We start from the raw sequence: 16,259 nt of genomic DNA on the forward strand, positions 1-16,259 counted from the left end.
TCTGTTAAACACTAAAATTTCCAAACTGTTGATTCAAATTCTAGCAAAAGCTATTTCAAAATGTTCTAATGTTAATTCATATAGAAGTTACAACCAGTAACAATTCAATTGTGATTTTTTTTTCCCTAGATGTAATAAAATGTAAAAAAGACAGAAGCGCTTCCACCCCTCAGCAGTGTCCCCTTTGTATGAATCCCAGGATGTCCAAAGGCAAGTCTTTAGCCATAGTCCCAGCTGCAGATTTCCTGTGTACCAAGCCAACCATTGATCCATCTCTGAAAGTAAAGAGCCTGGCTCTTCTTGAAGACAGCGATTCTGCCTCAGTCTCTCCCCAAGATTTCATGGCACCCTTTGGCTCCCTCACTTTGAATATGACAGACCAGTCTGGAAATGAAGCTAAAGTGGTCTGCAATATCCAGAGGCCCTCAAGGACATCATCCATGGCATTCACTGAAAAAAGAGACTACATCATGCTAAATACATCATTTTCTACATTTCTAGTATGTAACATAGATGACAGAGACATTCAGTCAGTGTGGCAAGTTCTGGCTTTGTACAGTGATTCTCCTCTGATCCTAGAAAGGAGCTACTGGCTCAATGAAACATCACAGCTCTGTTACAAATATAAACAGGTGGCTCCGAAACCTGAAGATATTTTTACCAATGTAGAAGCTGATCTCAGAGCAGATCCCTCTTGGTTAATGCAGGACCACATTTCCTTGCAGCTAAACAGAGCTGCCACCACACTGAGTACATTGCAGATCCAGTACTCAAGTGATGCTCAAGTCACTTTACCAGGGGCAGAGATGAAGCCAGTGAAACACAGTTGGACCATGATTTCGAGGGATAACAATACCAAGCTGGAATGCACTGTTTTGGTTGGTGGGACCATTGAGTTGGACTGCCCAGGCCAAGGAGATCCCACCCCTCATCTGGAGTGGCTTCTAGCTGATGGGAGTAAAGTGAGAGCCCCTTATGTTAGTGGGGATGGACGGATTCTAATAGACAAAAGTGGAAAACTGGAACTCCAGATGGCTGATAGTTTTGACACAGGCATATACCACTGCATAAGCACAAATTACCATGATGCAGATATTCTCACCTATAGGATAACTGTGGTAGAGCCCCATGTAGAAGTCTCTCATGAAAATGGGGCTCATCATACAGTTTTCGTTGGTGAAACACTGGATCTTCCATGCCATTCTGTTGGTGTCCCAGATGCCTCTGTTAGCTGGGTTCTTCCAGGAAACTCTGTGCTATATCAGTCCTCTAGAGACAAGCAAATTCTTAACAATGGCACATTAAGATTGTTACAGGTCACCCCAAAAGACCAGGGTCATTATCGTTGTGTGGCAGCCAACCCATCAGGGGCTGATATTTTGATTTTCCAAGTTTTAGTCAAAATAAAAAGACAAAGGCCAATGGAGCATGATGTAGAAACAGATGGTTCTGGACTTGAACCCAATCCCTTTGTTCATCCTAAGGAACCAAGTGTACAACTCCCTACATCTACCCTGAAGGGGGCTGAGGTAGGAAAACAAGTCTCAAGCACAAGTAAGAGGCACAACAATAGGGAGTTAATATACCAGCACTATAGAGACTCAACAAATCAACATTTTAGGGAGCATAGGAGGCAGTTCCCTCCCCCAGCCCGGAAAATTGATCCACAACACTGGGCAGCACTTTTGAAGAAAGCTAAAAAGAATGCTGCACCAGAGAAACAAGAAAATATCACTGTAAGGCCAACTCCACTGGTCACCCAACTTCTAAAGCTACCTGGTGAGGAAGACGAATCTTCAGGTATGCTCCTTCCGGATGAGGAGTTTAATGTCCTGGCAACTAAAGCTCTGAATGTTCCAGGAGTGACAGCAGCTGCTGGTTCCAGAACAATATCTGATAGCCCTGTGACAAATATAACTTCTGGCACTGAGGTCTCCCCAATTGTGAGTCCACAGATACTACCATCTGAAAAATCTATAGATTTCAAATTATCAACTTCTATTAAAATTACAGCCTTGCCAATGAGTATAAATCCAACCACATCAAGGAAAATGCAAGGCCCAACCAACCAAAATTCACCCACTATCTCTTCTCTACCATCTGGAGCAACTGAACTTCAGGATGCTGACCAGATAGGGAGAAGAAGAGAACATTTCCAAAGTGCTCTCCCAGTAACAGTGGAGCCTCCGATCAAAGATATCAATATCACAATGCTTAGTAGTACTAACAGCAAAGCTGATAAATTCTTAGAGTCAGTAAATACTATGAATAGTCACCAGAAATCTGTAACAGCAGTCAGTGAATCTAGAAACAATCATCTTTATTCTCACACTACTCAAAAGCTTAGCACCTTCAAGCTCCCTTCAGGTCCACACACTGCTGCTCATTCTCAGTTACAGATTCCTAGAAATAGTACAACTAGCATCCCACTCTCCAGACGCTTCGAGAGGCAAAGGAAAATTTGGGGCAAGGGGCGAATAATCAACCCATATAGAACTCCAGTTCTTCGACAGCATAGAAATGGCTTTGTGAAACCAAGATTTAGAGGTTCTTCTGCAGAAAGAAATTCTGCACTTTCTTCCACAGAGCTCAATGTTATGTGCCCATCCTGTTCTCCCAGAGAGTTGCTCACCACTGCTATAGCAGCGTTGTCTTTTCCAAGTTCTTCCCCTGTCAACCTCCCTGAAGCTGACATTTCCAGAATCATGTCAGAAGAGTCTACAACTCTACTCCAGAATCCACCACTACTATTTGAGAACAAACCAAATGTAGATTTTGAGAAAAAACCCACAATAAACTCTGTCACTGCTGAAAGTACCCAAGTGACTCCAACTGGTGCAGTCATGACCCATGCCCCAACATCCGTATATGTGGAAAAATCACATTTAACAAATATTGGCTACCCTAATGTGTCGAGCACCACTGAAACTAAAAGAGATTTAATAATGACATCACCCCTTTCAGGTCCCATCACCAAGCCATCCATGCCTAGTACTATAGCCATGACAAGATTTTCAAGAAGGAAAATTCCCTGGCATCAAATCTTTGTAAACAGCCGTATCCTTAAAGAGAGGTTAAAAAAACAGCGTAAATCTGGTTCACAAAAAAGCACATCCACCGTGCTTCCTAAAACATCTTCTGCTTTATCCATTGATAAACTTTTCCCCTTTGGTTTCACAACACTCTCAGCAAGTGTGATGCAAATTCCATCTGTAACATTGGCAGCAACTCAACACAATACTATTGAAAGGCACAGTTCTGGAAATTTCCCAGTGATGAAGGAGCTGCCCTTCTCGCCCCTTTATTCTACACTTGCTAGCGCCACAAGCAAAGAAGCAAATACAATGAATTTCCTATCAATGCAAACAGCCACAATGACAGCTCCTCCTACTGCCTCTGCATCTATCATTATCAATAAAATCCAAACAGCTAGACCTGGAGCACAAAAGCTGCAAATACAAAAGGAGTCCCAGAAGGGCAGGAATCACCCAAATCTCTCTTCAGGTCAGAGTTCAGGCTTTACTGCATCCATCACTATGACACCTCCTGTTCTAACATCCATCAAAACTGCATTCAAGCACAGTGCCTTTGCTTACACTCAGTCTCCCCTAGAAGACACAACAGGAATTTCAAGCACAATTGGTCTCCATTCAAGAACTCTTAATCTGTCAGATGCAATTGAAGAACTACCCCAAGAAAATACTCATATTTCGAAGAACACAACTGCTTTTGAAAAAACTTTGTCCAGCAAACCATACCACAGTTCTGCCCCGAGGCAAACAATCATTAGACACTCAACGGAGCCACCATTCCTGGGCAGCAGTGCCACTAGAATACCAACTCCCATCTCCCCTCCATTTACTCAAAGTGCAGTTACTGACGATGTGGCAACTCCCATTTTCAGGGTGATGTCAAATACAATGATCAAGTTGCATGAGTTGTCAAGGCACAATGCTAATCCACACCAATTAGCAACAGAATTTACAGCACCTCCCACAGCTCATTCAAATGCCAAGTCCACCATTGGAACCACCCACTTCACCTATTCTGATGTGTTACATTCTACTCCTATGCTAGCACTGATAACAAAGCCCCCGAGTTCTAAATTGAATCCCTCTCCTTGGTCAGAAAACCAATTTTGGCACAAATCATACCCAGAAATTGTTGGAAAAGGCAAAAAAATGGCAGTGAGTGTGTTGCCCACTCCAGGCTTACTAGAGGTCACCACTCAGTCTTTAAAGTGGGAGAGAAAGAAGAATACAAAAAAGAATGGCTTTGATAAGACACCAATTCAAAAAATAACCACTTCTGAACTCGCTTCCTTTGACTCTTTGTCTGGGAATATATTTGAAAAGCCCAGAATAGTTGGAGGAAAAGCTGCAAGTTTCACCATTCCAGCTAATTCAGATGCCCTTCTTCCCTGTGAGGCTGTGGGAAACCCCCTGCCCACCATCCGCTGGACCAGGGTCTCATCAGGTATTTGAAACAGTTTCTTTTCACTTAATCTTCTGTAGCCAAAAAATAAGGAAAAGATTGTGTTATGTTTCAGGGTTACATGAAAAAGAATCAAAACCAGTTTTAAATTTCTTCAAGATACAGAAACAATCATTCTCATTTGATATTTGCATATATATATATATTGCTCACCAGATTTTAAAGAATATATTAAGTAAGAATATTTTTTGAAATGTTCCAAAAGCACAGCCAAAGAAATGTGATTCGAAAGAAAATGATTGTGTTGAACTATCTGGCTTTTAAATTAAAATTATGTGAATAAAAAAAATTGTTCCAGGAATATTTTTAGTAATCTGAGGATGAGGTGTCCTAATTTTATTTTAAATATATTTGTTCTCAGTAGCCTAACAAAAAGATAGTTTTCCTCTTTATCCACTTGTTCAATTTATGTATTTTGTCTAAACTTTGACATTTAACTATAAATTTCTCTCTTGTTATCAGGACTTGATTTGTCTAAAAGGAACCAGAATAGCAGGTTCCATGTGCTCCCCAACGGTACCCTGTCCATCCAGATGGTGGGTATTCAGGACCGTGGACAGTACCTGTGCTCAGCATCCAATTCATTTGGCACAGACCGCCTTCACGTCACTTTGTCCGTGGTTTCTTATCCCCCCAGGATCCTGGAAAGACGTACCAAAGACATCACAGTTCATTCTGGAAGCACTGTGGAACTGAAATGCAGAGCTGAAGGTAGGCCCCATCCTACAGTTTCCTGGATTCTTGCAAACCAAACAGTGGTTTCAGAATCATCTGAGGGAAATAGGCAGGCCATAGTGAAATCTGATGGAACGTTGGTCATCCACAATCTCACCATTTATGACCGTGGCTTTTACAAATGCGTGGCCAGCAACCCCGCTGGCCAGGATTCACTGCTGGTTAAAATACAAGTCATCGCAGCCCCACCTGTTATTCTAGAGCAAAAGAGGCAAGTCATTGTGGGGACTTGGGGTGAAAGTTTGAAACTGCCTTGTACTGCAAAAGGAACTCCTCAGCCCAGTGTTCACTGGGTCCTTTCTGATGGCAGTGAAGTGAAACCATTACAGCTTATCAATTCCAAGTTGTTCTTATTTTCAAATGGGACTCTGTATATAAGAAATGTAGCCTCTTCGGACAGGGGCACTTACGAATGCATTGCTACCAGCTCCACTGGCTCAGAGAGAAGGGTGGTAATGCTTACGGTGGAAGAACAGGAGACCATTCCCAGGATAGAAGTTGCATCCCAAAAATGGACTGAGGTGAATTTTGGGGACAAGTTACTACTGAACTGCTCAGCCACTGGGGAACCCAAACCCAAAATAATCTGGAGGTTACCGTCCAAGGCTGTCGTCGACCAGTGGCACAGGTAAACCCATACCTTTGTGTTCAAATTACATGCTTTATCTATTTAGCTGTACACATTCTGAGATGGAAAAAGTGATGTAGCCTCTGCCTGCACATCAAGGTAACTGTCTCCAGAGAGACCCTATCCTTTTGAAATCATCTGGAATATGGCAACCAAGCTTTTTATGTGCTAAGCTGTAAGGGCTGACTTCTTGTTGAGTTGTGTCATTAAGAGCAGGATAAAAAAATCTCATTTTTTAAAATTAAAACTTGTGACAGTTTTAATATGGTGACTGTGTAAATGTACTCATACTGTCACTATCCAAAAAAAAAAACAAAGAGTAGGGCATTTTTGTAATTCAGTCAGGGCTCTGGAGAGAGACACTCTATTATTTCATTCTCCAAATTCTCCTGGTAAACATTTTAACTTTAGTATAATCAATACATAATTTCTTGTTCCCCTAAAGTTGCAAAGCCTTTTATGAACGTCACAGTATTAAGGCTTTCACAGGCCAAATATATTCATCAGTATCACCACCACCCTGTGTGTGTCTGTTTCTGTCATATGTCCTGTTATGGGGTTATTAATATTCATTCTATGCCTGGTTTTCTGCATAGATTCAATCCTAACTTTTAAAAGCAATAATTATAGCTAATGCTATTAATTTTTGGTATTTGCATGACTTTATGAAATGATTTTCCATGAAATGCCAGGTAACATGGGAATGAGTGTTTCCATTTTATTTGTTTATTCATTAAAGGAAAATATCCACGCAAGAAAAATTATACATAATAAATATGAATTTATAGTCATGCTAGAAGTTGAATATTTTCTAGTGTCAGAAATGAGTTATTAAATGTAGTTAATTCAAGTTGCAATATGTAATTCAAAAGTAAATGTTAATTTTCAAATTTTGCAAATAAGTTATCAAAATTATTGACTGAACTGAAATTTTTTAGATTTAAAAGGGAAAAATGCAGTTATGAAGTGTGAACTTTAGAAATCACGTTTGTTTGTTATCCACTATACATATGCCCATTTATGGCTTTCAGAGTTTGCACTGCTTTATTTGTCATTGTTTTTAATTTCACAATATCAGCATGCCTCGTTTTTTTTTTTTTGTATTTTGCCTTCAAAAGCATGTCATTAATGTTGAATGCTAGTTATATTTTCTGAAATTAATATATTGAAAATAAGTCCCAAAGTTCATAGGGATGATTCTCATTTACCCAGAGGCTCCTCATTATCTTGTGTAATTTTGAATATAAATTCCACCACTCATGCAGAAACCAGGTAGGAAGTACCGAAGGTATCACACTTGGGAGCAACGGATGAAGTTCAGAACTTAGGTTGTGAAGACATGGTCCAAAATGTTTACTGTGCTTTATGTTTATTTTAAGGGAATGTCTTAAAAAGTTAATCCAAAGTCAGTCTGGATCTAAAATATGTTATTTTTATGTCAGAATAAATCTTGACCAGGTATTCTAACAAAATCCTGTAGGATTAAATAGTGAAGAAGTTAGCAGCCTGTTTATATTGTGTTTGGGGAAAATACTTATGCAATGTAGAATGATTGTTAGTATTGTGGACGAGGCAGCAGAGTGTGTAAGATCACAGATGCTATGGTGGGCCCACTGGAGGCTTATGTATTCTCTCCCTTTATAGTGATATGGAACTTGTTGCTAACTGAACACTTCCGTTATTTTGCTACTAACCTACTCAAGAAGGCAAGAATGTTTTTTTTTTTATCTGCTTTTGATATTTCAGCAGGAAAAAAAGGCACTTCTATTGAAAACAAAAACAAAAACAAACCCTCACTGTTTTCACTTCTTAGCCTTAGAAATTTGAATTTTAGATTCTAAAAATGAGAAAACCTTCATCGCAACCATGCTGATCCGAGTCTACCCCCCTCAGTGCTCAAAATAACACAAAATTTTCACTTTCCTTGAAGTCTGCTTGTCATCTGGCCTTTTCTTGATTTTCTTAATGGTCCCTGAGAGCACTACTCATCTGTCTCTTACTTTCAGCATAACTTATGCGATCTGTATTCCAGTGCAGAATTGTGTGTTCTTCCCTTTGGAACCTCGCTGCTCATGAGCTGGAAGCTTGTTAAGAACCTCAGCTCTCACCCCAGACCTGAGGAATCAGAACCTGCACATTAAAAAGATCCCCAGGTGAACTGTAGGCACATTAAAGTCGGAGCAGCACTGTATGATGTTGCTCACACATTCATCTTTATAAAGAATTCCTTCTTTTACTCAGGGAAAAGTCTGCTTTCAAAAGTAAATCCTTTCTCTTGAAAACAAATCTGTTTTATAAACCAGTTTATAAAAGAAACAGCTATAGCACTGTTTCTTTTTATATATTACAACCTCCGATTTGGGGCCTCTCTAAAGCAGTGGTTCTCAAAGGGTAGCCCCTCTACCAGTAACATGAGCATTGCCTGAGAAACTATTGTTTCTGGTTGTGTTTTTAATAAGCAGTGTGTTTTCAGAAGGCCTCCAGGTGATCTGGGTGCATATTAAACTTGGAGGCTGGTTTTCAAACTTAACTGTGCAGAAGAGTCAGATGAGGAGATTGGTTTTTTAAAAGAGACTTCCCAGATCCCAGGCCAGCCCTACTGAATCAGAATCTCTGGACAGTTGAGCCAGGAAATATTTATCTTCAATAATTTCCTTTGTGATTCTGATGCAGGTAATAAGGGATCAGCCTTGAGAACCAAGCTGTAGTGGTTCTCAGAATTTTCTGCAAATGAGAATCATCTGGGAAAATTTTTTAAAATCCTGATGCCTAGGCCACTATGCCAATTAATTCAAATTCTGGAGGTGGGGCCCTGGCATAACTAGTAGTTTAAGCTGCACAGGTGATTTCAATGTGTACCCAAATTTGAAAATTAGTGATTTTAGAGAGCATTAGGACAAAATAGTAGCAGGTGGCAGTGTAGCGCACGAAAAAGATCAAGCATGAAAACCAGATTTGTGATCTGAGGCAAGTCACTTACCCCTCTAAATATCAGTTTTTCACTGTATAATGGTAACTACTTAAAAATTAAAAACTTAATGCAAAGCACTTGGCAGTTTCCATCCCCTTTATTACCTTAGTTTATATACCTGCAGTCTGCAGGTATATAAATCAAACCAGTCCTTTTTGTAATGCTTTGCTGCAGTATTCCCCATAATTCTTATGGTATGTTTGCTGGATAATAAAAATTGACCTGATGCCAGTTGACTCAGTTAGTTAGCAGTTACACTGTGAAAGGTCACCCTCGCTTTTCTCCCTACTTTTCCCTCCCTGCTAAGCCCATGTTGCCAAAAATTAGAAGTACATACACGGATTTTTATCTCTGTCTTTGATCTTATTTTTAGCACTTACTCTTGCATTTCTACTGGTAAATCTGAAAACGTAATTCTGTTTCACCAATAAAGTTCTGCCACCTGGTGGTTAAATATGGTAATGGAAAGCTGTGTAGCACTGTTCGACATAACGCGGAGACCATACAGGGTGAAGTCACAGCTGCAGGTAAAGGGCAGATGCTGCATCAAGCTTCCAATGTGTCCTCTACTAGTATTCTCTCTCTTTATAACAAAGTAAAGTTTTATTTTCTAGCTGATTAATTCAATAATTTTGTTGCTATCTTTTTTAAACTTTTTTTTTCATTAGAAAAGTTGTGGGTTTAGAGAAGAATCATGCATAAAATACAGGATTCCCATATACCACCCTATTATTAACACCTTGCATTGGTGTGGAATATTACAATTGATGAAAGCATATTTTAAAAATTGTACTATTAACTAGAGTCCATGGTTTAACTTAAGGTTCACTATTTGTGTTGGTCACTTCCATGGGTGGTTTTTTTTCCTTTCAATTTTTATTCTAGTACCATATATAAAACTTAACATTTAGCCTTTTAAATGCATTCAGAGATATACGTCAGTGCTGTTAATTATGTTTACAATGTTGTGCTATTAACACCACCATCTATTACCAAAACATTTCCATCAATCCAGATAGGAACCTATTACTGTATATTTTAAGTCTTAACTCCCTATTCCCTATCTCCACTGCATCCCCTGGTAACCTATATTCTAGATTCTGACTCTGTGGGTTTGCTTATTCTAATTATTTCATCTTAGACAATACAATATTTGTCCTTTTGTGTCTGGCTTATTTCACTCAACATGATCTCCTCAAGGTTCATCCATGTTGTCATATGTATGAGAACTTATCTCCTTTTTTGGCTGAATAACATTCCATAGTGTGAATATACCACATTTTGTTTATCCATTCATTCTTTTGTTGATGGACACTTGGGTTGCTTCTTTTTCTGTGGGGGCAATTGTGAATAATGCTGCTGTTGAACATCAGTTCACAAATATCTGTTTGAGTCCTGCTTTCATTTCTTTGTGTATATACCTAGTAGTGGGATTGCTGGATCATATGGTAATTCTATATGTAACTTTCTGAAGAACTGCCAAACTACCTTCCATGGCAGCTGCATGTTTTACATTCCCATCATCAAGTGAGTGTTCGTTTCTCCACATTCTCTCCAACACTTTTAATTTTCCATTTTTTTAATTAGCCATTCTAATGGGTGTGAAATGGTATTGCATTGTGATTTTCATTTGCATTTCCTTGATGGCTAATGATGCTGAGCATCTTTTTGCATGCTTTTTGGCCATTTGTATATCTTCTTTGTCTATTCAAGTCTTTTGCCCAGTTTTCAATTGAATTTTCTTTTTTTGTTGTTGAGTTGAAGGATTTCTTTATATATTCTGGATATTAAACTTTATCAGATACATGGTTTCCAAATATCTTCTCCCATTCTATAATTTGTCTTTTTATTTTCATGATAGAGTCCTTTGAGGCACCAAAAGTTTTGAATTTTGATGAGGTCCATTTATCTAATTTTTCTTTTGTTGCTTTGGGTGTGAAGTCAAAGAAACCATTGCCTAAAACAGGGTCCTGAAGATGCTTCCCTACATTTTCTTCTAGAAGTTTCATAGTTCTGGCTCTTGCATTTAGGTCTTTGATCCATTATGAGTTGGTTTTTGTATATGGTGTGAGGTAGGGGCCCACCTTCATTTTTTCACAAATGGAGGTCCAGTTTTCCCAGCACCATTTGTTGAAGAGCTGTTCTTTTCAGTTGAATGGTCTTTTTCTCCTTGTCAAAAATCAGTTGGCCAGAAATGTGAGGGTTGATTTCTGAGCTCTTAATTCTATTCCATTGGTTTACATGTCTGTCTTTGTGCCAATACCATGCTGTTTTGATTACTGTGGCTTTGTAATAAGTTTTAAGATCAGTTAGTGTGAATCCTCCAACTTCATTCTTCTTTTTCAAGATGGCTTTCACTATCTGGGGCCCCTTACCCTTCCATATAAATTTGATTATTGGCTTTTCAATTTCTGCAAAGAAGGTTGTTGGAATTGTGATTGGGATTGCATTGAAAGTGTAAATTGCTCAGGTAGAATTGATATCTTCACAATATTTAGTCTTACAGTCTATGAACACAGAATATCCTTCCATTTATTTAGGTCTTCTTTGATTTCTTTTAGCAATGTTTTTTAAATTTCTGTGTTTAAAAGTCCTTTACATCCTTGGTTACAATTATTCTTAGCTATTTGGTACTTTTAGTTGCTATCGTAAATGGAATTTTTTCCTTTACTGCTACTTCTGATTGTTCATTGGTAGTGCACGGAAACATTATTGATTTTGGGGTGTTGATCTTGTACCCTGCCACTTTGCTGAATTCATTTAGTAGCTCTAAGTTTTGCTGTGGACTTTTCAGGGTTTTCTATATATAGGATCATGCCATCTGCAAAGAGGGAAAACCATACTTCCTCCTTTCCAATTTGGATGCCTATTTCTTTTTCTTGTCTGACTGCTTTGGAATGTTGAATAATAGAGGTGACAGTGGGTATACTTGTCGTGTTCCTGATCTTAAAGGGAAAGCTTTCAGTCTTTCACCATTGAGTATGATGTTAGCTGTGTGTTTTTCATATATGCCCTTTATTGTGCTGAGGGAGTTTCCTTCCATTCCTAGTTTTTAAAGTGTTTTTATCAAGAAGTAGTGCTGGATTTTATCAAATGCCTCTTCTGCATCCATTGAGATAATCATGTGTATTGTTTTTTTCCTTCATTCTGTTAATGTGCTCTATTACATTAATTTTCTTACGTCAAACCACTCTTGCAGACCTGGGATAAATCTACTTAATTATGGTGTATAATCCTTTTTTTACTTTTTTAATGCAATTTTATTGAGCTATAGTCATACACCATATAATCCATCCAAAGTATACAATCAGTGGCTCACAGTCTCATCACATTTGTGCATTTAACACTACAATCAATTTTAGAACATTTTCATTACCACACACAAAAAAAGAAAACCCAAAATATCTCATACCCTTTTTCCTCTCCCTCATTGATGGTACATTTGTTATTGCTGATGAAAGGATATTAAGCTACTACTGTTATTTATAGTCCATAATTTGCAATAGGTGTGTTTTCCCCATGCCTCTCTATTATTAACTCCTTGTAATAGTTTCCTACATTTTTTCTAGTTCAAGGAAGAAATTTTTTATCTTTGTTCTGTTAATCACATTCATCATTCACCACGAAATATACTGAGTTATAAAGTCCCAAGTTTTAACGTCTGGCTTTCCTTCTAGTGACCTATGACTCTAAACTTGCCGTATCAACCATATTCATACACAACTCAGCACTGTTAATTATACTCACAATAGTGTGCCACTATCAGTTCTATCCATTTCCACTCATTTAAATTCAATCTAGTTAAAAATTCTGTACATCTTAAGTAACTGTTCCCCATACTCTAGCCTCATTCTATTTTCTGGTAACATGTCTTCTAGATTTTATGCCTATGCGTTTACATATTATAGTTAGTTCATATCAGTAAGATCATACAATATTTGTCCTTTTGTGTCTGACTTATTTCAGTCAACATAATGTCCTCAAGGTTCATCCTTGTTGTCACATGCTTCAGGACTTCCTTCTTTTTTACTGATGAATAATATTCCATCGTATGTATATACCACATTTTGTTTATCCATTCATTGGTTGCCAGACACTTGGATTGTTTCCATCTTTTGGCAATTGTGAATAATACCACTATGAAAATTGGTATGCAAATATCTGTTTGTGTCCCTGCTTTCAGTTCTTCTGGGTATATACTGAGTAGCCAGATTGCCAGATCATAGAGTAACTCTACACTTAGCTTCCTGAAGAACCGCCAAACCATCTTCCACAGCGGCTGTACCGTTTTACTTTCCCACCAGCAGTGAATAAGTGTTCTGATTTCTCCACATCCTCTCTAATAGTTGTAGTTTCCGGTTTGTTTAATTTCTAATCAGTATGATGTATAATCCTTTAAATTTGCTATTGGATTCAGTTTGCTAGTATGTTTTTGAGGATTTTTGTATCTCTATTCCTAAGATATTGGTCTATAGTATTCTTGTTATATCTTTATCTGGCCTTGATATGAGGGTGATGTGGGCCTCATGGAATGAATTAGGGAGTGTTCCCTCCTCTTCAATTTTCTGGAAGAGTTTCTCTAGAATTGGTATTAATTCTTCTTGGAATTTTTGCAAAATTAGTCTGTGAAACCATCTTGTCCTGGGTTTTTCTTTATTGAGAGGGTTTTGATTACTGAGTCAATCCCTTTACTAGTTACTGGTTTGTTGAGATCTATTTCTTCTTGAGCCAGTGTAGACAGTTTGTGTGTTTTTAGGAATTCATCCATTTCATCTAGTTTATCTACTTTATTGGCATACAGTTGTTCATGGTATCCTCTTGTTGTCCCTTTTATTTCAGTGGGGTCGGTGGTAATGCCCCCCTTTTCATTTCTGATTTTAGGTATGTGTCCTTTCTCTTTTTTCTACATCATTCTTGCCAAAGGTTTGTCAATTTTATTGATCTTTTCAAAGAAAAAACTTTTGGTTTTGTTGATTCTATTGTTTTTCTATTCTCTATTTCATTTACCTCTAATCTGGTATTTCCTTCCTTCTGCTTGCTTTGGGTTTAGTTTGCTCCTCTTTTTCTGTTTCTTCCAGTTTTGATGTTAGGTCTCTGATTTGAAATCTTTCTTCTTTTTTAATGTAAGCATTTCGAGCTATACATTTTTCTCTCAGCCCTGTATCCCATAAGTTTTGGTATATTGTGTTTTCATTTTCATTGGACTCAAAATATCTTCTAATTTCCCTTGTGATTTCCTCTTTATCTCATTGGTTGAGAGTACATTGTTGAATTTCCTCATATTTGTGAATTTTCCATTTCTCCCTCTGTTATTGATTTGTAGCTTCATTCCACTGTGGACAGAGTAATTATATTGTATGATTTCAGTATTTTTTAATTTATTGAGACTTGTTTTGTGATCTAAGGAATGATCTATCCTGGAGAATTATCCATGTGCACATGAGAATATGCATTCTGTGTTGTTTGGAGTGTTCTGTGTATTTCTATTAGGTCTAGTTGGCTTATAGTATCATTCAAGTCTTGTATTTCTTTCTTGATCTTCTGTCTTGATGCTCTATCCATTACTGAAAGTGGGTATTAAAGTCTCCTACTATTGATGTAGAACCATTGATTTCTCCCTTCAAATCTGTCAATATTTGCTTCATATATTTTGAAGCACTGCTGTAAGGTGCATATATATATATATATATATGTTTATAATTGTTACATCTTCTTGAATTGACCCTTTATCACTATGACTGTCTTTGTGCCTCATAACTGCTATTGACTTAAAGTCCAATTTATCTGATATTAATATAGTTATACCAGCTCTCTTGGTCTCTTGCCTTTCATTTTTCTCATCCTTTCATTTTCAGCCTACATATGTCTTTGAATTTAAGGTGAGTCTCTTAAAGACAGCCTTTTTATTATTCTTTTTATCCATTCTCCCAATCTTTGCTTTTGATTGGAGAGTTTAATCCATTTACACTTAAAGTTACTACTAATAATGCAGGATTTTCTTCTGCCATTTTGCTAGTCTTTGTAAATCTAATACCTTTTATTGTCTCTCAATTCTTCCTTTACTCTCTACTTTTATACTTATTTGAAGTGCTGACTGCCTTCTCATTTCTATTTGGATATAATTTTCATATATTTTCCTTGTGGTTACCAAGGGGTTAAAATTCAAAATCCAAATTATATAACAATCATATTTGGTTTTATACCAACTTGACTTCATTAGCAGACATGTACACTTTTTCTATACCCCTCTGTCCTCCCCACTGTTTTTTGTGCTTGTTACCAATTATCTTTGTCCAAAACCATAGATTTATCATTACTTCTTATGTATTTGCACCTTAGAACCTGAGAAGTGGAGTTACATACCAAAAAATACAATATAATATTAGTGGCATTTATAATGACCCAAATGGTTACCTTTACCAAGGTCTTTATTTCTTTATGCCACTTTGAACCACTGTCTAGTGTTCTTTCCTTTCAGTTTGAAGAACTCCTTTTAGTATTGTTTGTAGGGAAAATCTAGTGATGAATTCCCTCGACTTTCCTTTACCCGAGAATGTTACTCTCTCCCTCATTTTGAAAGACAGTCTTACCAGATATAAAATTGTTGGTCATTGTCTTTCTTGTCCAGCCTTTTAAGTATTTCAACCCACTGCCTTCTTGCCTCTTTGGTTTCTGCTAAGAATTCGGCACTCAATCTAATTGGGATTCCTTTGTACATAATATGTTGCTTTTCTCTTACAGCTTTCAGAACGCTTTCCTTGCCCTTTGCATTCGGTAATTTGATCGATATATGATGGGGTATTTTTTCCTCAAGTTTATCCTGTTTGGTGTTCTCTGGGCTTCTTGAATGTGCATATTCATTTCTTTTGCTAAGTTTGGGACGTTTTCTGTCATTACTTCTTTGAATATTTCTTCTGCCCTTTCTCTCTTTTCTTTCTGGTATTCTATAGTGCTTGATTGTGTCCCAGAGTTCTCTTAGGCTATTTTCACTTTTTATAATTCTTTATTCTTTCTGTTCCTCAACCTGACTTATTTCAATTGTCTTATCTTCGATTTCACTGATTCTTACTTCTGCCACCTCCATTTGATGTTGAAACCATCCTGGGAATTTTTCATTTCTGTTATTGTGGTCTTCAACTCCAGCAGTTCTCTTTGGTTTCTTTATAAAATTTCTCTTTATTGAGTCTCATATTGTTCATTCATTGTTTTCCTGATATCCTTTAGTTCTTTCTCTGTATTTTTCTTTATCTCCTTGAGCACATTGAAGTTCATTCCAAAAAATCTTTGCTTATTATGTCTACATTCGCATCTTCTTGTTGGTGTTTTATGGATTTTTGTCCTCTTCTTCTAGATGGGCTACCATTTCCTGTTTCTAGGTTTGTCTTGTAATCTTTTGTTGCACATTGTACATTTTAATATTTTAAAATATTA

The 16,259-nt window shown here is 37.4% G+C and overlaps 1 protein-coding gene across 2 annotated transcripts in view; it reads left to right on the forward strand.

The window, feature by feature from the left end:
- The window catches only part of IGSF10 (immunoglobulin superfamily member 10), a 31,972-nt gene that overhangs the window by 12,166 nt on the left and 3,547 nt on the right, over positions 1 to 16,259 (forward strand). The window contains exons 1-3 of one of the 2 annotated variants that reach the window (XM_037842484.1): positions 4,294 to 4,476; positions 4,957 to 5,030; positions 5,132 to 5,857. In XM_037842484.1, coding sequence (XP_037698412.1) covers positions 4,408 to 4,476; positions 4,957 to 5,030; positions 5,132 to 5,857 — 869 coding nt within the window. In that variant the 5' untranslated portion in view covers positions 4,294 to 4,407. Of the gene's footprint in view, positions 1 to 129; positions 4,477 to 4,956; positions 5,858 to 16,259 lie in introns of those variants that run through there. The other variant, XM_037842474.1, reaches the window with a different exon arrangement.

This window comes from Choloepus didactylus, chromosome 1, assembly GCF_015220235.1.
Source record: "Choloepus didactylus isolate mChoDid1 chromosome 1, mChoDid1.pri, whole genome shotgun sequence".
NCBI classification, from domain to species: Eukaryota; Metazoa; Chordata; class Mammalia; order Pilosa; family Megalonychidae; genus Choloepus; species Choloepus didactylus.